General features: G+C 44.4%; 1 protein-coding gene across 2 annotated transcripts in view; it reads left to right on the top strand.

The window, feature by feature from the left end:
• Positions 1–727: 727 nt before the first annotated feature.
• The window catches only part of RALGAPB (Ral GTPase activating protein non-catalytic subunit beta), a 111,884-nt gene continuing 90,263 nt past the window's right edge, over positions 728–22,348 (top strand). For both annotated transcript variants that reach the window (XM_084645722.1, XM_084645721.1), the window contains exons 1-3: positions 728–872; positions 13,866–14,081; positions 15,104–15,306. In XM_084645722.1, the coding sequence (XP_084501848.1) occupies positions 13,896–14,081; positions 15,104–15,306 (389 nt within the window). In that variant the 5' untranslated portion in view covers positions 728–872; positions 13,866–13,895. The remainder of the gene's footprint in view (positions 873–13,865; positions 14,082–15,103; positions 15,307–22,348) is intronic.

Here is a 22,348-nt window from a genome sequence, read left to right as displayed (position 1 = left end):
CGCCCAGCTCTGAAGGCAGCGCAGAAGTAAAGGTGGCAATACTGTAGCCCCCTCCTAAAATAACCTTGTGATCCCCCCCGCGCAGCTGCCTTTTCAGTCAGGATCCCCAATTTGAGAAACGCTGGTCTCCTCTGTGAAATCTGGTCTTTTGTGTGCTTTTACTCTGTACTATACAGATTTCATGGGCGGAGACCAGATTTCACAGTCCGTGAGGTGTTTTTCATGGCTGTGAATTTGGTAGGGCCCTACCTACAGTAAACTACCTCAGAATTTATTAACTAAGAAAAGAAATGAGAGAGAGTTATCACAGGGTTAAAGCAGGCATACATACACAAATGAGTTACATATTCCTAGGGAGCTGAGCAGAGCATAACAGTTTGAACCCCATTGCTGGCAGGTGTGGGGGGGGGTCAAGGAAGGTTTAGGACTTAGTGTAAAGGTAATCTGTGGGGCAACGTTCCAGGCCCTGTCAAAGTGCGCACTGTCCCTTTAAGAATAAGATAAAGGTGGAGAAAGCGGGTTGACAGTATAAAATGCGCAAGCGCAAACGACTATGCCAGAGACTTATTTGACAGCGAGGAAAATGTCACGCGCACGCGCACGCCCCACTAAGTGGAGCGCAGATAAGGGGGAACTTATTTCGCGAAGCACTCAGTGTGGCGTGGTGCACGCGCCCTGTGTGCCGAGAAACCGGGGTCCCCCGGGTGAGTTTTCTGGCGCTGCCGGAAGTGTCCGGAGAGAGCCGAGCCGAGCGGAGCGGAGCCTCCCGTGCTGTGTCGCCGGCCTCACCCACTGCGGGCACCATGGAGCCGGGCGCCTGAGGGCGGAGCGGTGCCCTGCCCCCGACATGCCAGCCGGGCTCATCGGCGCAGGTAACCGGCCCTCCCCAGCGGGCGGGCAGCGACGGGCCCCGGGCGCCCTTGCGGGCCGGGCCGCACAGCGGCAGCTGCCCTGGGGAGGCCCGGGCCCTGGGTGGGCCGGCTCCGCCCTCGGGCTGTGGGCGCCGCGGGGGCAGCAGGGCCTGGCCGCGTAGGGGGGCTGCGGCCGGCTGCCCCAGGGCGGGCCCGGCAGGTTGGGCCCGGCCTCGCCGCGGCGGCTGCGGGGTGTCGCCTCTGCCGCCCGCGCTGAGAGGTGCCAGCCCGCGGGCCGAGCCCCGGCGATGCCCGCGCCGCCCGGGAGGCGCTAGCTCCGCGGCCCGAGCGCTCCGGGGACCCGCCCTGCCCCGAGCGGAGTCCCGCCGCAGCGGGTGACGTTCCTTCGCTCCCGGGCCCGGCTCACCGCCGGAGGCAGCGCCGGGCAGGGCCCGTCGTGGGCACCCTGCTGGCCGCCGCCTGGCGGGGCAGGTCCGCCGAGACTCCGGCCAAGCAGCAGGGGCTCAGGAGCGGGTCCCTGGGGACTGGCGGCGGGTGGCGAGTCTTCGCGGCCCCTGTAGTGAGCGCAGGCAGCTGCCTACATCTCGGGCATGCTGGCAACTGCCTGCACTAGAGGTTCTGGCTTAGGCTGAAGTGATACAGGGAGAGCAAGAGGGTGGTGAACAGAGAAGTGCCCTTGGACAGAGCATGAGGCAGTGAACTAGGAAGGGGTTTGAATAGCTTATTGGGAGTCGGGGTTCAGTCTTCAACTGGTTTATAATATAAAACTGCGTTAGGGGAGTACCTTGGAATTGCCAGACACCGACTAGCCATAAGTGGCTACAAAAGAGGATACCCTCTTTGGGTCGGCCATGGGCCAGCACCATTTGGGAAACCCAGGTGCCCCATGACCCAAACTGCTGTGAGAACAAAGCTGGGATTTCTGCAATGATGCTTGCTCTGAATCCTGCTGTGGGAAGGGAGCTCCATCTTTTATATTATCTCCAGACGATTAAGTGTTATAAATTTGAAAGTTTGTCTTAACTCACTGTTGAAAGAGTGAGCAAGCTTTCTCTCTCTTCTCCTGTTCACAGCTCCTTGATTGCTGCAAGTCGGAGTACAGTGTGTGGGGATGGAGAAAGGAAGGTTTCTGTTACTTTCTCCTTTCATTAGATTCCCCCGTGAATAATTTCAGTGCCTGCCTCTGTTGCTGCTGCTCAGGAAAACTATTTGCAATGGGACGTTTTCATGATTCTTGATTTTTCACAGTTGATATTCAGAACTATTGGTATCAGTGAACTCTGCTGTTGTATGGCAAAATTATGAGAACGGCAGAAGCATGGAAGGTGACTGTAGACTCAGAAAGGCAGTTCTTTTTGATAGTATTAAGATAATACTAAAACTAGAGACCGAAGAAATGATGCATCTGGTTTATGAAGAGCTGGGATCCATAGTGCTATCTACTCATGAATGGCCAAAGTGCTAGCTAGGTACAGAAATTCAGCCTACCCACTTATAGCAAAGTGTTCATTATTGTGGCTAACCTATAAGATTTTTTTTTTTTTTTGTCCTTGTGAGCTTTCTTTGAAGGTTCCAGTGGACCAAGCTGAAGTGGCTCAGCTGAACTCAGCCAGTCCTGTTAGAGATGAAGTGTGATCTCTATCTGACCCACTTCAGCATTGCTCGTTGGTACATCCAAGAGACTGGACTGGAGGAGACAAGTCATAGTCCTCAAGTTTAAGGCCAGAAGGAACCACCATAACATCTAGGGTGACCAGATGTCCCGATATTGAGCAGTTTGTCCCGTGTCCTGACCGAAGTATGGTTGGGACTCCATTTGTCCCGATACTTTGTTTCGGGCACGGTAGCCCTTTTTGCTTAGGCGGCAGTGACAGGCAGGGGGAGTGGCTTTTCAATTGTTGTACTCACTTAGCATGTCCGGGTCTTTGGCGGCCAAAGCGCCGCCAAAGCCCATCAGCGACTGAAGTACCTTCAGTCGCTGATGGGCTTTGGCGGCATTTTGGCGGCGGGTACTTCTTTCTTCGTCAGCAAGGTTTATTTCCCGCTGCCGAACGTGCTGGGTGAGTGTAACAATTGAAAAGGCGCTTCCCCTGTGGTGGCCCCGATATCTTGGATTCCACAACTGGTCACCCTAATACTATCTAGTTTGACATCCTGTATAGCACAGGTCACCAACACCACCCAGCATCGGCACACTAAACCCAACAACAGAAATCAGACCAAAATTCCGTGGCCCTCCGGAGACTAGACTGTTATGTGCCACAGGCAGAGAATAGGAGGGACTGATGTGCATCAATGCCTTACAACCCTGTCAATAGTTGGGAAATGGTTAAGTAAGGTATACCCAAGTAATCTTGGCAAGTGACCTGCATGCACATGCTGCAGAAGATGATGAAACCTCCAAAGTTAATGTCAATCTGGCCTGGAGCAAAATTCCTTCCTGACCCCACATATGGCAGTCCTTTAGATCCTGAATATGTGAGCAAGAACTGGCCAGCCAAGTACCTGAGCAAGAATGCTTGGTGCCATCTCAGAGCCCTGACCCTCCCTGTCTAATGTCCCATCTCCAGCAATGGCCATCCCTGATGGTTCAGAGGAAGGAGATTAAAACAAACCCAGAATATACTGGGGGGAGGAGGAATCCCTTCCTGAACCCTGTAGGTAACTTTTAGGAATATAAGACAAACCAAAAGTGAGCCTCAAGGCTCAGAGAGACTACCATTGCCCCCCTACCATCAGAAGCAACCATGTTATTCAATCACACTCTTAATTGACAGAAAGATGAAGGTGATGGGAAGAAATGTGGTGGTGTGATTTTATAAATGGGAGAGCAAAACAAGACAAAGGGTAGAAGTTTCAAAACTGATTAGGCACTTAAGAATCTAAGTCTCATTAACATTCAACAAGACTTGGGCCTTGTCTACGCTTTATTACATGAACTTAACTGCATTGTTCAGGTCTGTGAAAAATTTTACGCCCTGATCACTATAGTTAGGTCAATCTAACCCCTGGTGTAGATGTGCTCGGTTGATGGAATTCTGCTGTCGACCTAGCTATTGCCTCTTGAAGAGGTGAATTAACTACGTCAAGAGACAACCCCTTCCCATCAATGTAGGATGCACATATACTATGGCACTACAGCAGCACAGCTGTAGTTGCTGTAGTGTAGACGTACCCTTCCGCTCCTAGATGCGGAAACACCATCTCTTGTGACAGTAAATGCAGATTCTAAAGGGGCAGATTCCAGCATATTACAGGAGTAGTTAAAGTGGAATTGAAAGGGGGTGGGAAATAAAAAAACAAGAGAAGAGACTCCCTTCTTTTGGAATAAAATGCCTACAGAGTGTATCTTGACCTCTCCAAAAGTTTGTAGCTGGGGCCCCCAAACTTCTGCCATCCTGACATCAGGATTTAGTCTTGCACATCTGCCAGCTGACTTTCATTCTGTATCTACTCTAGCTTCAATGTTATCACCCACCCTGAAGCTTCCCATGAAGGCTTTGCCTCTCTGTCCCAGTGGAATTCAGGCAGTTCCACATATCACAATATTTTGCCCTCCTATAGGTATTTTAAATTACTTGAGGATGTCAAATGGTTTTACAAACCATGTTAAATCTCCCAGTCTTCCTGCGGTGTGGTGTAGTTATGCAGTATTATCCCATTTTATGGAGACTAGACACTGCATTTGAAATATGTGATCTTAAAGTTCATCTCCATATTTAGGAGCCTAAATTAAGTGGTTTGATTTGGAAGTGGGGTGCCTGTAAAGTCCTCTGATGTAATTGGATATTGTAGGTGCTCAGCACCTCAGGAAACCAGGTCACTTTTTAAGAAAACTGAGTACCTTATAGATTTAGGAGCCTAGCTAGAGTTGAAGACTTTGGCCACAGTTGGTTGCCCAAGGCCTGTCAAAGTAGGGAATAAAACCCAAATCTCTTGATTTTTTTTTTTTTTCCTGACCCCTGTGTGTGTGGGTTTTTTGGTTTTTTTTTTTTGGTTTTGTTTTAAAGAGGCTTCTCTCACAAGAGCAAGAAATCCGTGTTTTAAGCTTGCTAAAAAGCAGTTGGGAATTCTAGTTTTCAACTGACAAAACATTAATTTCTGATTGCATTGGTTCCTAAGATAACAGCTACTAAAATCATGCCAGAGTTTAAATGGATGTGGAGGAAGCCAGATGAAAATCTGAATGACCTTCCCTATTGAAATATGTTAATAGATCCCTAGTTTTAATAAAATTCAACAAAAATATTTTAGCTTCAAAACCTCTCAATTGCTCCACTAAACAAAGTTTCGCAAAAAGAAAAGGAGCACTTGTGGCACCTTAGAGACTAACCAATTTATTAGAGCATAAGCTTTCGTGAGCTACAGCTCACTTCATCAGATGCATATCGTGGAAACTGCAGCAGACTTTATATATACACAGAGAATATGAACCAATACCTCCTCCCACCCCACTGTCCTGCTGGTAATAGCTTATCTAAAGTGATCATCAGGTGGGCCATTTCCAGCACAAATCCAGGTTATTACCAGCAGGACAGTGGGGTGGGAGGAGGTATTGGTTCATATTCTCTGTGTATATATAAAGTCTGCTGCAGTTTCCACGATATGCATCTGATGAAGTGAGCTGTAGCTCACGAAAGCTTATGCTCTAATAAATTGGTTAGTCTCTAAGGTGCCACAAGTGCTCCTTTTCTTTTTGCGAATACAGACTAACACGGCTGTTACTCTGAAACCTAAACAAAGTTTATTATTTGTACTTCCTCTGTAGTTCCCTGTGAAATTTGAGAGGATGTTTTTTGCTCTGTGCTTCTTCTGAGGGCATAAGCACTTCCTGTTTCCAAATTTAAGAGGCTGTGAAATAGTTTAATGAAGTTAGGTGGAGAAATACGTTTCAGATGTTTTTTCTTTAACTTTGGGTGTTAGCAAGTTGAACTTGAGGATAGCTGTGATTACATCACTAGGAAACTTGAATATCCTCCCAAGTTTCAAAGGGACAGGGAGCTGCAGCTGAAGTAAAAATACTAACTGTTGTTTTTGGACCGATTTTAGTGGCTTGATAAAGTTAAAATTCAAAAACACATCAAAATATAAAAACAATTTAGTGTGTGTATAAATGTATGTTTTTAAATCTCGTCTCTGCCAACTTGCCATGGCTATAAACTGTTTACAAATGCTTTATTGATCAGTAAACTCTTCCAGGCAGTGGTCCTAGATTGATTACCAAAAAGATATTTCCTCTCCCTGACACTTTTTTTGAGCACTATAAAATTGTCCATGTAGGTATGGAATCTGAAAATTGTGTCTTAAATCTGACAAAAGATCTTTTTCAGCATCAGAAAAAGTTCTGTTAGGCTTTTTGGATACCAAAGCACAAACCGTTTTAGAAATAGGTTTCAGAGTAGCAGCCATGTTAATCTGTATTCGCAAAAAGAAAAGGAGTACTTGTGGCACCTTAGAGACTAACCAATTTATTTGAGCATAAGCTTTCGTGAGCTGCAGCTCACTTCATCGGGTGCATTGGGGAAGGGGTGGAGTGGGGAAAGGGGTGGAGCAGAACAGGGGCTTTGGGGCAGGGGCGGGATCAGCTTTCCTGGCAGGCTCAACCAGCCGGCGGGATTGGGCTGGCCGCTGGAGCAGCATGCAGCTGCGTAGGGCACCGGAAATTTGGTTTGGTGCCCCAAATTTCGTGGTGCTCTGTGCAGCTGCATAGTTTGCATATGGGTAAGGACAGCCCTGCCTACTGATATAATTTCCCATGTAGACAAGGCCTTGGTCCTAGAGTAGTTGGCACTGTCTGCTTTCCTGACCACCACCACCTCCTCCTGCTTCTACCTGTGGTTCATCCATTTTCCCCTTCAAAGAGCTGGGTCTTGTGATCGTCCTCTTCTCTCCAAGCTTTAGGTCTCTGGCTCCTGTGCTCCCACCACTTCAAAAAAATAAAAATTGCTTTCTTACGGAAGTGTAGGGAGGGATATCTTTCCTGCAGAATCTATGTTCTTATGCATTTGATATTGACTTAATCAGCAGTGCATCCGGCTTCTGCCTCAAACCAGGCAGCAGTTGAGTCTGGAAAATAGCAAAATAAATATCACACTTAGGCTTTCTACAGTGCTCTTTGGGAAGACAGCATGGGGGATTGCTAACCTGAGGCTTTGCTAACTTACAAAGCTGTTCAGTGGTGAGCCCGCTCTTTGAAAAGACTAATATCCTTGCAAGCCCTGCCCTGTTTGGTACTGGTCCAAGAGTCTTTTAGGGGAAAGGTTGAGTGCAAATGTTTTGAACAAATGGGCTTTTATTACTCTTGGCTTGCAAGCCATACTTCAACGTTCACATCTATGTTTCCTGGAAGATGGGCTAGTGCAGTGATTCTCAACCTTCCCAGGCTACTATACCCCTTTTCAGGAGTCTGATGTCAGCCCTGAGTGGCAGGGGGTTCGGCTTCAGCATGAATCTTAGCTTCGTGGGGCCCTCCTTGCTACCCCCTAATACTGACTGTGCACTTGATTCCCCCCCCCCCGGGATCGCTACCCCTGTGTTGAGAAACACTGATTTTAGTATATAGAGCAGTATAAACAAGTCACTATATGAAATTTTAGTTTTGTACTGTCTTCGCTAGTGCTTTTTACGTATCCTGTAGTAAAACTTGGCGACTAGCTAGATGAGTTGACATACCCACTGGAAGACCTCTGTGTACCTCCAGCAAGAACCACTGGATTAGTGTCTGCCTACAATTTTTAGGGATCTTAGGACGGTAAGAAGAGCTGTGAAGTCCTGCCTCCTGTAGATCAAACTTAAAGAAAACCAAACCCAAACTGTAAACCTTAATTGAAGGGAAGAGAATCTGAGGCATTTTTTTAAATGCCACTTTTGATTATTTTGTGTTGGAACTGTAACTTAAAACTTACTGACAGGTTTCAGAGTAGCAGCTGTGTTAGTCTGTATTCACAAAAAGAAAAGGAGTACTTGTGGTGCCACAAGTACTCCTTTTCTTTTTGCACTCTCTTTACAAACACGGCTGTTACTCTGAAACCTGTAAAGAGAGTGATCACTTAAGATGAGCTAATACCAGCGGGGCGGGGAACATCTTGTAGTGATAATCAAGGTGGGCCATTTCCAGCAGTTAACAAGAACATCTGAGGAACAGTGTGGGGTGGGGGAATAAACATGGGGAAATAGTTCTACTTTGTGTACCCCCCCACCGCTCTCTTGCTGGTATTAGCTCACTCTCCTTACAGTGTGTATGACAGCACCCATTTTTTCATGTTCTCTGTGTATATAAATCTCCCCACTGTATTTTCCACAGTATGCATCCGATGAAGTGAGCTGTAGCTCACGAAAGCTTATGCTCAAATAAATTGGTTAGTCTCTAAGGTGCCACAAGTACTCCTTTTCTTTTTACTCAAGAAAGAGATCTTGGAGTCATTGTGGATAGTTCTCTGAAAACATCCACTCAATGTGCAGCAGCAGTCAAAGCTAACAGTGTTAGGAACCATTAGGAAAGGGATGGATAGTAAGACAGAAAATATCAGCATGCATCTATATAAATCCACCTTTAATACTGCGTGCAGATCTCAACAAAGATATACTGGAAAAGCCCAGAGAAGGGCAACAAAAATGATTTGGGGTATGGAACAGCTTCTGTGTGAGTAGAGAGTAAAAAGACTGGACTTTTCAGCTTGGAAAAGAGACTATTAAAGGGGGGGGATATGATAGAGGTCTATGAAATCTTGATTGGTGTGTAGAAGGTGAATAAGAAAATATTTTTACTCCTTCACATAACCCAAGAACCAGGGGTCACGCAATGAAGTTAATAGACATAAGGTTTAAAAAATAAAAACAACAAAAAACAGAAGGAAGTACTGCTTTGCACAGTCCACGTGTGGAACTCTTTGCCAGGGGATGTTGTGAAAGCCAAAACTAGAAAGACCAGTCCTCCAGGAACCTATCAATGGCTATTAGTCAAAGATTGGCAGGGATGCAGTCCTGTGCTCTGAGTGTCCCTAGCCTCTGATTGCCTGAAGCTGGGAGTGGACGATGGGATAAATCACTTGATTACCTGTTTTATTCATTCCTTCTGAAGCACCTGGCATTGGCTGCTGTCTGAAGACTGGATACTGGGCTAAATGGATGATTGGTCTAATCCAGTATGGCTGTTATGTTCTTAAATTATTGGCATAATTGTACTATTCTAGTTATACTGGTATAGCTCACTGCATGGACTCTTATTCCAGAATAAGTGTGTCCACACAAGGAGTTAAGCTAGTACATTTCTTTGTGTAGGCAAGTCATGAGAGAACAGGATAAAATCAAGACCACTAAATGTTGTATGTATGTATTTTTGACTAGAGTATTGGTTTTCATAACTTATATTGCGGTAGCACTTGTTGACCCCATTCTGCTAGCCATAGTGTGTGCATACCTCCCTCCCTCTTTAGAAAAGACCATCTCTACCCCCAAAGAGTTTACAGTCTGAGTGACTGGCATATGTGAAATATTACTGTTTTGATCTACTTGTTAATGTACTTTTTTTATGTATGTGAATGTAGTGAAGTCTTGATATGAGACATGACATATATCAGAAAAGGTGGGGGAGTTGCATTGTATGTAAGAGCAGTATGACTGCTCAGAGCTCCGGTATGAAACTGCAGAAAAACCTGAGTCTCTCGATTAAGGTTAGAAGTGTGAGCAACAAGGGTGATGTCGTGGTGGGAGTCTGCTATAGACCACCGGACCAGGGGGATGAGGTGGACGAGGCTTTCTTCCAGCAACTAACAGAAATTACTAGATCGCAGGCCCTGGTTCTCATGGGAGACTTCAATCACCCTGATATCTGCTGGGAGAGCAATACAGCGGTGCACAGACAATCCAGGAAGTTTTAGGAAAGTGTAGGGGACAATTTCCTGGTGCAAGTGCTAGAGGAACCAACTAGGGGCAGAGCTCTTCTTGAGCTGGTGCTCACAAACTGGGAAGAATTAGTAGGGGAAGCAAAAGTGGATGGGAACCTGGGAGGCAGTGACCATGAGATGGTTGAGGTCAGGATCCTGACACGAGGAAGAAATGAGAGCAGCAGAATACGGACCTGGACTTCAGGAAAGCAGACTTTGACTCTTGCAGGGAACTGATGGGCAGGATCCCCTGAGAGAACAACATGAGGGGGAAAGAAGTCCAGGAGAGCTGGCTATATTTTAAAGAATCTTTATTGAGGTTACAGGGACAAACCGTCCCTATATGTAGAAAGAATAGTAAATATGGCAGGTGACCAGCTTGGCTTAACGGTGAAATCCTTGATGATCTTAAACACAAAAAAGGAGCTTACAGGAAGTGGAAGATTGGACAAATGACCAGGGAAGAGTATTAAAAATATTGCTCGGGCATGCAGGAGTGAAATCAGGAAGGCCAAATCACACTTGAAGAGTTGCAGCTAGCAAGAGATGTTAAGAGTAACAAGAAGGGTTTTTCAGGTATTATACCAATAAAAACAAAAACCAGCAGGATCTTATTAAAGGGAAAAAGGCAAAATACCACATTTATTGTGAATACAGAAAGGATCATAGTAAGCAGTTAGTTATAGCTATAACATTCCATTCAATCTCATATTTACACTCTCCCCCCCCTCCCCCCCAAGGTTGTTATCATAGTTACCAGCCTTAGAGTTGCTCATGCCAAGCCACTGGCCAGGTGGCCTGACATGAGGAGGGATCAGGGCCTTGTCAGATGCTCATCTGATGCTCCTGGAAGTTGGTTTGCAGAATCAGACCCCAAAGTTCTCACTTACTAGAGTCCATTTTTATAGGAATTTCTTTCTATGCCAGTCTATGGGAATTGCTTCATCATGCTGTTGCTGAATCAGTCAGCAGATAGCACATTCCTGACAGCTTCATGCTGCTAGATGTTATCTTGTTCTTTGGTTCTCCCATTCTTGAGGCTGTTGGGTGGATTCCAGTCTGTCCTCCGGGGGTCCTCTGGCTATTTCCACTTGACACCTTCTTCAGCCAATGGACACTGGATTCTTAGGCTGGCACCTCCCTGATCATTCAGTTATTATCCACACCAAGCATGCATCCACATACATCCTCCATCTTGCTTTGTTAAAAATTGTGATTTAAAATAGAGATAAATACAACAAAAGGGCGGGGAGTCTCTGGGTGCTGTTTCTGTTGTTAAGAGTATTGTTTTGAGTCTCTCTCTGTGTGAGTAGTTTTTATTACAAAGAATTGCTTTGAGAACAGACTCTGTCTTAGAATGTACTAACACAATTAGCAGCTTGCAAGTTTAACACATAGAAGGAGAGAAACAGCACCAAAAACCAAGAGACCTCTTAATTAGTAATACCCTGGAATTTAAACTGTGGGGAATCAAACTCCTTTGATTTTAATACAGAACTTCTTTAATATGATCCAACAGTGTGTTAGCAACAAGAAGAAAGTCCAGGAAAGTGTGGGCCCCTTACTGAATGAGGGAGGCAACCTAGTGACAGAGGATGTGGAAAAAGCTAATGTACTCAATGCTTTTTTTGCCTCTGTCTTCATGAAGAAGGTCAGCTCCCAGACCACTGCACTGGGCAGCACAGCATGGGTAGGAGCTGACCAGCCCTCTGTGGAGAAAGAAGTGGTTCGGGACTATTTAGAAAAGCTGGATGAGCACAAGTCCATGGGGCTGGATGCGCTGCATCTGGGGGTGCTAAAGGAGTTGGCAGATGTGATTGTAGAGCCATTGACCATTGCCATGAGTTTTCAAAGATAATCGGGGGAGGTCCCGGATGACTGGAAAAAGGCTAATGTACCCATCTTTTAAAAAAGGGAAGGAGGAGGATCTGGGGAACTACAGGCCAGTCAGCCTCACCTCAGTCCCTGGAAAAATATGGAGCAGGTCCTCAAGGAATCAATTCTGAAGCACTTAGAGGAGAGGAAAATGATCTGGAACAGTCAGCATGGATTCACCAAGGACAAGTCATGCCTGACTAATCTAATTGCCTTTTATGGCTCTGTGGATGAGGGGAAAGTAGTGGACGTGGTGTTCCTTGGCTTTAGCAAAGCTTTTGATGCAGTCTCCCACAGTATTCTTGCTAGCAAGTTAAAGAAGTATGGGCTGGATGAATGGACTATAAGGTGGATAGAAAGTTGGTTAGATTGTCGGGCTCAACGGGTAGTGATCAATGGCTCCATGTCTAGTTGGCAGCCAGTATCAAGGAGAGTGCCCCAAAGGTCGGTCCTGGGGCCGGTTTTGTTCAGTATCTTCATAAATTATCTGGAGGATGGCGTGGATAGCACTCTCAGCAAGTTTGCAGATGACACTAAACTGGGAGGAGAGGTGGATATGCTGGAGGGTAGGGATAGGATACAGAGGAACCTAGAGAAATTGGAGGATTGGGCCAAAAGAAATCTGAGGCTCAACAAGGACAAGTGCAGAGTCCTGCACTTAGGCAGAAGAATCCCATGCACTGCTACAGACTAGGGACCGACTGGCTAGGCAGCAGTTCTGCAGAAAAGGACCTAGGGGGTGACAGTGGATGAGAAGCTGGATATGAGTCAACAGTGTGCTGTTCTTGCCAAGAAGGCCATCAATGACATTTTGGGATGTATATGTAGGGGCATTGCCAGCAGATGGAGGGACGTGATCATTTCCCTCTATTCAACATTGATGAGGCCTCATCTGGAGTACTGTGTCCAGTTTTGGGCCACACACTACAAGAAGGATGTGGAAAAATTTGGAAAGCGTCCAGTGGAGGGCAACAAAAGTGATTAGTGGACTGGCACCCATGACTTATGAGGAGAGGCTGAGGGAACTGGGGATGTTTAGCCTGCGGAAGAGAAGAATGAGGGGGGATTTGATAGCTGCTTTTGACTACCTGAAAGGGGGTTCCAAAGAGGTTGGCTCTAGATTGTTCTCAGTGGTAGCAGATGACAGCACAAGGAGTAATGGTCTCAAGTTGCAGTGAGGGAGGTTTAGGTTGGATATTAGGAAAAACTTTTTCAGTAGGAGGGTGGTGAAGCACTGGAATGCGTTACCTAGGGAGGTGGTGGAATCTCCTTCCTTAGAAGCTTTTAAGGTCAGGCTTGACAAAGCCCTGTCTGGGATGATTTAGTTGGGGATTGGCCCTGCTTTGTGCAGGGGGTTGGACTAGATGACCTCCTGAGGTCCCTTCCAACCCTGATATTCTATGACATCACAACAAATCTTGTAGAGAGGTGGAAATTGACTGTTTTTCCTTTTGAGTGTCATTGGGTTTGTGGGCTAGTGAAATGAGAATTCAGTGAGGTTTTAAAGTACCTTTTCTGGAGCTTCATTTTTGATTAATTTGCAACAAAAGAGGGGGCTTATTCAAGTGGCATGTTAGTTGGAGAGTGCACACTACAATTTACTCATTTTCTTAGCCAACTCTTTCCCAGTAGCCCCAGTTCCTTTACCTGTAAAGGGGAAGGATTTAACTTACCTTCCCACAAGATCATCTCTACAGATCCTTCTTAACATTTGTTTAGCCTGCCCTTTTCTTGAAATCTGTCATGTTCCTTTCCTTGGCATCATGGGTGTTGCCAGGAGCTAATGTGTAGGAATGTACATTGGAGCTTGCACTTAAATTCACTGAGTACTTCTGGAATTGACCTCCAAGTGAAAAGAGGTGTTAGAGTAAGAGCAATGTCTGTTCCATAATTGCTGGGAAAGAGCAGGGGTCATTTCAGGTGACTGTGGACCATCGATACAATGCAGGAGAGGTCTTAAGATTGTCTTCATATCTGATTTTTACCTGTAATTAAATCAACGTTTTTGAACAAATTCCATATATTCAACATACTGGTTCACTGGGCTACATTAGGGACCTCTTGGAGTTGAATGGCTGCGGTTTGATTCTTTTTTCTTTCCAATTCTCCATGAGCATGAAGCATTCATTTGCATTTTTAAATGTGTAATGGGGTATATTCTGTGTCGTGTAGCCAGAGTTCTATTAATGTATACCAAAGCATATTTAATAATTGCTTCTTTCTCTTCTCCCAGGTATTGCTTGGTGTGTAGCATAGAGGCACTATGTACTCAGAGTGGAGGTCCCTGCATCTTGTTGTTCAAAATGATCAGGGTCACACCAGTGTACTTCACAGCTATCCTGATAATGTGGGGAGAGAGGTGGCAAATGCAGTGGTGCGTCCTCTTGGGCAAGCCTTAAATACACCATCGGCAGCTGGGAGCGAGAGTTTACTAAAAACAGATAAAGAAGTAAGTGTTTCTCTACAGAGGTTCTAGTTCTGTTCACATGTTAACTCAGTGTTGCTCATCTGTGTAGTTTTCTGCAGTGTAACTTTGAATTTTTTTAAATATCCAAGCTTTCTGAAGTACATTTAAATTCCTAAATGTAGCTGCCCCAGCCTCACCCCAAGCACTAGCTCCGCAGCTCCCATTGGCTGGGAACTGCAGCCAATGGGCGCTGCGGGGGTGGCGCCTGCAGGTGGAGGCAGTGCACAGAGCCACCTGCCACACCTCCACCTAGGAGCATCTGGGACAGGCTGCTACTTGAGGGGAGCCACCTGAGGTGAGCACACCATCCCCCCTGGATCTGGCACCCTGCACTCCTGTGCCCCAACTCGCTGCCCCAAGCCTGCACCCCTTCCTGTACCCAAACTCCCTCTTCGTTAACCAGCATTTTTCACTTATCCACACCCCCCATTTTCCCAACATGTTGGATAAAACAGCTTTTACTGTGTGTTGCTTTAGTTTCCATGTTAAGTCCGCTAGGTAGCATGATTTACAATCTGTAAGTTGGAGTTTGTTTAAAGCTGTGGGCCATCCCCACAAACCCCTTGTGGTGCCCTGCCTTAATTCCTTTAATTGGGGAAGCATGGGTTTGCTTTTACAGCCCAAGGCAAGGAGATGCCAACATACACTAACCGAATACCATGTCCCCTTTTTAGTAAGGTTTCAGGACAGGAGTGATTGCAGGCCTGTCTGGCTTCTTCTCTTTGCCTTCCCATGTTTTATATAGCTTGACCCCAGGGTGTGGCAGGGCATCCTTGATTATCTCCGGGCTGCAGGCTCCAGCCTGTCCCTTAAGGGAAACTGTCCCTTTACATATGTTATAAACACACACAGCCTGAAATACTTCTTGAAGGGATGCATATGTTCAGATGATATTGCTAAAAAGGGGTGCTGTTGGCACCATTGGGCTTGTTTTAGAAACATGTAGACATGCTCTTATGTTTGGTACATACAGTATTTTAACAACCTCCCCTTTCTTTGTTTAGGTAAAATGGACCATGGAGGTGGTTTGTTATGGACTGACCCTCCCATTGGAGGGCGATACTGTGAAGTATTGTGTTGATGTATATACTGACTGGATTATGGCTCTTGTATTACCTAAAGACTCCATTCCTTTACCTGTTGTTAAGGAACCAAATCTTTATGTTCAGAGCATTCTCAGACATCTACAAAATCTCTTCGTACCAAGGTGAGAAGCAGATCTGTAGTGACCGGGGAGGGAAGAGATGGGGGTCTGGGCTTCTTAGCTATAGTCACGTAGTTATTTTGCCAGAAAGGCAAGCTTTTTTTTTTTTTCTTTTATTTTTTTCATTTGGCAGCCAAACAAGAGTAGGATTTGTAGTAAAATAAAACTGATTTATTATTTGTCTCTGCTGCAAAATAAAACTGATTTATTATTTGTCTCTGCTGCAAAACACAACTGGGCCTGAAGTTAGGAGTGGGGTGGCCACTCTAATTTGTTACAGTTTTGAATTGCAGACTCTCTGCAGCTGCTTTTGCTGTGATGGTTAGACAACTTAATTTGCAAATCAGTCCTTGACTTACACGCTAACTATTCTAAACATTTCTTACAAGAACTATGTCCGTGGATAGTTGCATGATTTGGGAAAAAAATTGAAAAATGTTTTTGGATCACATCAGAGCACCCTGCTGGGCTTTTGTTGTATGGTTTCAAAAACCGAAAACCAAAAAGCACTTATCAGCTTGAATCAACAGAGGGGGATATTAAAGGCTCTGTGCCAAATAAGTGCAAAGCACGTGAGACTGAGCAGATTGACATGAGAAACTTGTGTATTACATCCAAATGCAAGATCATGTTACATAGGAACCTTGTAGGTCATACAAGGTGGGTGATTCTGTCCTGGAATGCAATGACATGGAAAAGGACTTAGGATTATGGAAGATCACACTGGGAGCTCATGTTCCTTTGGCTCTTCTGTAGTGAAGAGGGCAAACATGATTCCTGGATAGGTGGTGGTTGTCCATGACCAAAGATGATGCTGTCAGTGGTAATACACTTTGTCCTTTCTACTTTGAATGCATATGTAGCTCAATATCAAGGAAGGGATTAGTCGGTCTGCTGAAGCTGCTGCTGTTTACAACTCAGCCTCTGTACCTCAAGAGCCATATGGTGATTAGTCTCTGAGTAACCCCATTGCTGACTACTGCTTGTCAGGTGATCTATCTGTCTGATGCTCAACTGTTGACATCAGTGATGCACTGCTTCAAGTTATGCTTCAGTGTATCTGTGAAGCATTTCTTCTGGCCATCTTATGTGTGGTTACCTACTTCCAGTTTGCTGTACAGTAGCTGCTTTGGCATTCTGGTGTCATCCATCCTGAACACATCACCAGCCCAGTGTAACTGTGATGCCATGAGCATGGCTTCAGTCTTTGTGGAGTGGCTGCATTCCAGAACTTTATTTTTAACTTTATTCTGCTGTTTGATGCAGAGTTTGGTATGCAGTTGTCAAAAATGGTATTTATCTAGAAACTTGAGGTGATGTATGAGTGCGAGCCCTGCTACAGGTAGGACAGCACAACCGCTTTAATCTTTTATCTTTGTTTGAAGCTTAATACAGTATTGCTGCCAGATTCTGCCTGATAGTCTGCCAATGATGAACTGGTTTTGTTACTGCAACTTGTCAGCTCCTTGTCTAGCATAGCATCATTCACCAATATGCTGCCAGGATAACAGAAGTCTGTAACAGCATTCAGCTATGTGTTGCTGATGGTGACTTCTGGTTTCTTGTAGGGTTTTCCTAGTGCAGGTTGATACGTGACTTCTTTCTTTTAGATTCAGCCTCTGTTTTTGTAGACTCTACAAATTCGTCTGTTATCAATCGTATCTCTTCTTGAGTTCGTTTTCTCTGGAGTGCAGTCATTCGCATACAGCAGCTCATCAACTACCTCAGATCTTGGTGGAGGGTTGCAGCATGTTTAGGTTGAATAATTTTCTAGAGGACAGGAAACCTATCCTGATACCAGCATTCAGGTCTCTTGTAGCATCACTGGGTATTACTGCATAGAAGACATTGAACAGGGTTGAATTAATTATGCAGCTCTAGTTAACATTAGTGATAGGAAATGGGTCATACTGAACCAATGTGCACAGACTTGTCTAAGCATTTCGTTATGCCATAGCCTCAGAATGTTGGTGAATTTTTCTGGATAACAAAACTTCTGTAATAGTTGCCAAAGTCCAGATCTGCTGTCAGTGTCAAATGCTTTAGCCAAGTCAATGAAGACTTGGTTCATTGGTAACGGTTCTGTTGCTGTTCTCTGCATTGCTCCTGCATCTGACTAGCTACAAATATGTCTGCTGTTCCTTGCATTGTCCTGAGACAGCATTGTGAGTCTGATAGCACACGATTAGTGAGGTTGCATAGCAGACAATCGGAGTACTCTGGCCAGAATCTTTCCAGTGCTCATAAGTAATGAGATACCGTGGTAGTTGCCACAGTTGGACTTTCACCTTTCCTCTTGTATGTGGTGACAATGGTGGCATCATTGAATTCGTGCAGTACATCTTCTTCAGTACTCTCTCTATATATTGAGAGAATTTCCATGTAATTGCCTCATTAAGGTCTCTCCTCAATGCTTGACTATTTCTGCAGGAATACCATCTGATCCCTGCAGTTCTTCATGGCACTGGTTGCAGTGCTGACTCCATCAAGGGACCGGGCAGATGTTGACATATCCACTGCTCTTCTTTGTGCCTCTTCTATAGTGTTGGCTGGTGTGTTCAGAAGATCACTGAAATGCTGTTGGCATCCCTGATAGTATTTCTCCTTTATTGGTGATCAGCAATAGGCTGTCTGCACTCTTTAAAGGCACTGTATGTGTGTGTGACCATTATACATCTTTCAAAGCCGCATAGAAGTCTTTGGTTTCATGACTAAGGCTAGGACTTTGTCGTAGTTATTTTTAGTAAAAGTCATGGACAGTTGCGGGAAATAAACAAATTCACGGGAGCCACGACCTGTCTGACTTTACTAAAAATAACCAGGGGGGAAGGACTGGGGGGTAAGCAGAGGAGGAATTAGTAGCTGTTGGATTTCTGAGTCCTTCTCAACATGACAGGCTTGGTGACGTCATTTTGCTGTACCCAAGATGGCAAAAGCTGCTTCATGTATAGTATGTGAAGAGTTGCCCATTTGCTGTTTACATTAGCACTAGTAGTCAAGCCAGCAAGGTCAGGTAGAGCAGCTCTGATGTTTGTTGCAGAGCTGAGCTTATGTAGCTTCATCTTGTAATTGCTGTACGTTGAGCTGTCTGGTTTAAATCAGCAGTGGGCAACATGCATCTGGTCAGTGGCCCCAAGACAATGTTTACATTGACCTTCCTGCAGCTCCCATTGGCCGGGTCTGGCGAACCGCAGCCACTTTGGAGCTGCAGGCAGCCGTGCCTGCAGATGGTCAATGTAAACACTGTCTTATGGCCCGCCAGTGAATTACCCTGATGGGCCGCATGCAGCCCACAGGTTGCTCGCCACTGGTTTAAATGATGATTTGCCATGTACTTGCCATATTAATAAATACACTCCAGAATTTTATCATGCAATGGTCTATCCATCAGTCTGTCGTGTGCAAGGCTGCAGTCATTTATACATCCCGTAGATCTTGCCACCAGATGATAGTATAGTCTCAGTGGTTTGAGCATTGGCCTGCAAAACCCAGGGTTGTGAGTTCAATCCTTGAGGGGGCCATTTAGGGATCTGGGGCAAAAATTGGGGATTGGTCCTGCTTTGAGCAGGGGGTTGGACTAGATGACCTCCTGAGGTCCCTTCCAACCGTGATATCCTAAGATGCCATTTTTTGATCCTGGGTGTGTCCATGAGGATTTCTTTTTGGTCTGGTAGGTGGAAAAAGGCTTTCATGATCACTAGCTGCTGCGTCACACATTCACTGAATAACAGAGTTTCATTGCTATTCTTTCCCAGTCCCATGCTGTCCTATGGTATTCTGCCATTTTACTGCATTACTTCCGCCCTCACATTGAAGACCCCTTTTTGATGACCAGTTTATCTGATGCCATTGTAAACACTGAGGGCTTTTGTCTAAGTCACTGTAGAACTTTTCTTTCTTTGACTGCATTTGTCATGATGGGAGTGTAAGCACTAATCATGGTAGCACACCACTTGTTTCAGTGGCAACCATAGAGTCATGAGCCAATCACTTACGCCTTTAGATTTATTTATTTTAAAAGCTTGGTACCAATGCAGTTGCTAATGGCAAAGCCAACATGCGACTGTCACAGCTCTGTGGATGGACAGTCTTGTTAGAAGAAAGTGTACCCTCCACTGATCTCTGCAAGTTGCTTTTTGTGACAATTATTGAAATCAGACTTGCCAGCGATGACCAGCTCTCTTGCAACAAGGTCTGTGCCTTTGTCAGATTTGATGCTGGTAGGGTTGTTGCCTAATCCATGAAGCCATTCCATGTAGAACATACCATAAAATCATTGTAATAAGTTTTGCTCATTTGCTGACTGTATGGGGGGCATGACCTTCCAGATACAGTAAGGCCAGGTTCAATGGAAGCAGATAGTTTTGATATTCTCCTGCTTATTTATCCTTTTTTAACTAGGAGACAGAAGGTGCATTTGTATATGGTATTAGACAGTTATTGGAATATTATATCCAGTTCTGGTGTCAACACTTAAAGGATGTTGGGGGGGAAAAAAGGAAGAGCTCAGAAAAGAGTTAAGAATGATTTGAGGTCTGTAAAACATGTCTTATTGCAGAAAAAACTTAGGAAACACAATCTGTTTAGTTTTAGCTTATCCAAGACAAGGTTAAGAATTGACTTAATTATGATCTGCAACTACCTATGGGGGAAATAGAGATCTGCCTTTTTCTGCTAAAATGAAATCTATCATAATGAGATCTGATGTTGAAACTAGAAAAATTCAGATTAGAAATAAAGTGCAGATTTTAAATGAGGGTAATAATCACTGGAACAATTTACTTAGGGATGTGGAGGACTCTCCATCCCTTTGCAGTCTTTAAATTAAAACTAAATAGCATCCTAAAAGAGATGCTCTAGCTCTAAAAGAAATGTATGGGCTTGATGCAAGAAACACTGAATGAGATTTTTGGCCTGGGTTATGAGGAAGGTTAGGATGGGTGATCATAGTCCTCCCTTAATATCTATGAATACACTTTCCAGAATTCATGATTAAATATTAATAGGTTTCATGTCATAAAGATGACATGGCTTTTATTTGCAGACAGCATAGGAAGCTTTTTGATAAGAGAGATCCTCTTATAAGTGGGTGCAAGAATTTTAGTACTGATTCCCTACAGCTACATGATGGCTCTGCTGCTCACATGAAATCCATGGAAGCACAAACTATCAATTTTGTCCATCGAAAACTCTTTTTAATAAACTGCACCATAAAATGCAATATGTGGAGTTCCAAAAACTTGCCACCTTATTCCATCACCTCTTACGCACTCACTGAATATGGATTTCAGTTTTAAAAATTAAGAAATATTCTGCAAATGAAACAAAATGAAGTCAGTCTTGCATAAAACTAAGATTTAAGAGAACTGTTGGACAAATCTTAGAGGTCTCAGGTGCACATTGAGAGTTAGACATATTACTTTGTTGGCACTGAGGTCAGAAGCTGAGCAGGTGTCAATTTACATCAGATCTCTGTGGGCTATAAAATTTACTTGGTCAAAGTAGACTTGGAATTTAGGACCACTGATGTAACACAGGGCATAAAAATGTTTTAGGAAGTGCTGTGCCTGATGAAACTGATAAAGGCTATACTAACCTTTATGTCTACAGGGAGGGTAAATTTGAAGAGGTAACAACTTCTGGTTGTTGAAGCAAAGCTTCAAAAAGATCAGATGTATATCCTTGAAGTCGCTGTTGAATACATGGATACCAGATTTTCCAGGCTACAGCAACCGCCATTCATGTGTTTCTTTCAATAGTTTGAATCTACACTCTGATCTAGTGATTAAGAACAATTGGCCTATTATGACAACATACAAATCAATGATCTGTTTAAGCACTTTACAAGTAGTAAATGAGGAGGAGGAAGAAGAGCATCATCTGTCAGTGGCTGACTCTAAAATTACATTTATCTATCACCAAGCTTAACGCATCAGTTCACATACCCGTTTAATAAAGTTTTTGGCAACTAAACCATTTGCCTTGCAAAATATATTAGTGTAGATGGATATACTGTTCTTGTATTGCATGCCTGCAGAGTGAGTTCAAAACACACGTCATGGCCACGCAGTAAGCACTTACCACAGCCTACTCTTACTGTAGCATAGGACTAGACCTAATCTGTACGATTAGCTCTAAAGTGCAAAGCAAAAGGACATTCACTAACTTGTTTCAAATTCTAATACCTGAATATTTAATAATCTTAGTTTTTGACTTGGTCTCAGACCACAGATAAGTGGCATTTTAGTTTATATTAAAGCAAGGTCAAAAGTAAGCATAAGATGATAGTCAGACTATTTAAACAAGCAAAAAACTATGGCAGAGGAATTCCCAACCCCATCCTCCTATCTGCATTCTCAAGCACTGACTAGGGGAAATTCTCAAAGGCATTTAGTGAATTTTATTGCATTGTCTTTTTGTAATGGCTCCGCTCCCTGCAGCTGTAGGTGCTCTTTGATGGCACAATTTCTGTTAAGTCAGTGCCTGTTGTGGGTGAGATTTCACAAGCTGGTCTTGCAGGCTAGAGAAGCAGCAGTATCTAGATATGATTTAAGAAAAAGGAGAAACCTAGATATGATTGTTATCCTTAAAGATTAAATAAGATTGGTGGAGGGTACGAAGGAGCCTCAGTTGTATGAGGCAGTCCTACTGGCCCCCATTACAGCAGTGAGGCCTTCACAATCTTTAATATGTTTACCCTCACAACACTGTCTGAGGTAGGGAGGTGCTGTTACGTCTATTTTATAGGTGGGGAACTAAGGCACAGAGAGGCAAAATGTCTTGCCAAGGATTGTGCAGGTTGTTTGGTGGAACAGAAACTTGAACCAAAGTTTTCCAAGTACTAGGCTAATGCTCTAACCACTGGACCATCCTTCTAAGCGTGTTAGACTTACTACAGACTTAAATTCCAGTTAATTTTCCGATACTTACCCTTCTCAGAAGTAAGGGAAAAAGTGAGGGCTGCGAAAAATAACATTAAAATTAGGCTTCTGATTTATCAATTTAAAAAAAATGTATTATGGTAGCACCTAGGAGTCCTAGCCCC

Source organism: Lepidochelys olivacea (assembly GCF_965140295.1).
Source record: "Lepidochelys olivacea isolate rLepOli2 genome assembly, chromosome: 13".
NCBI classification, from domain to species: Eukaryota; Metazoa; Chordata; order Testudines; family Cheloniidae; genus Lepidochelys; species Lepidochelys olivacea.
This window is presented reverse-complemented; position numbering and strand designations above follow the sequence as displayed.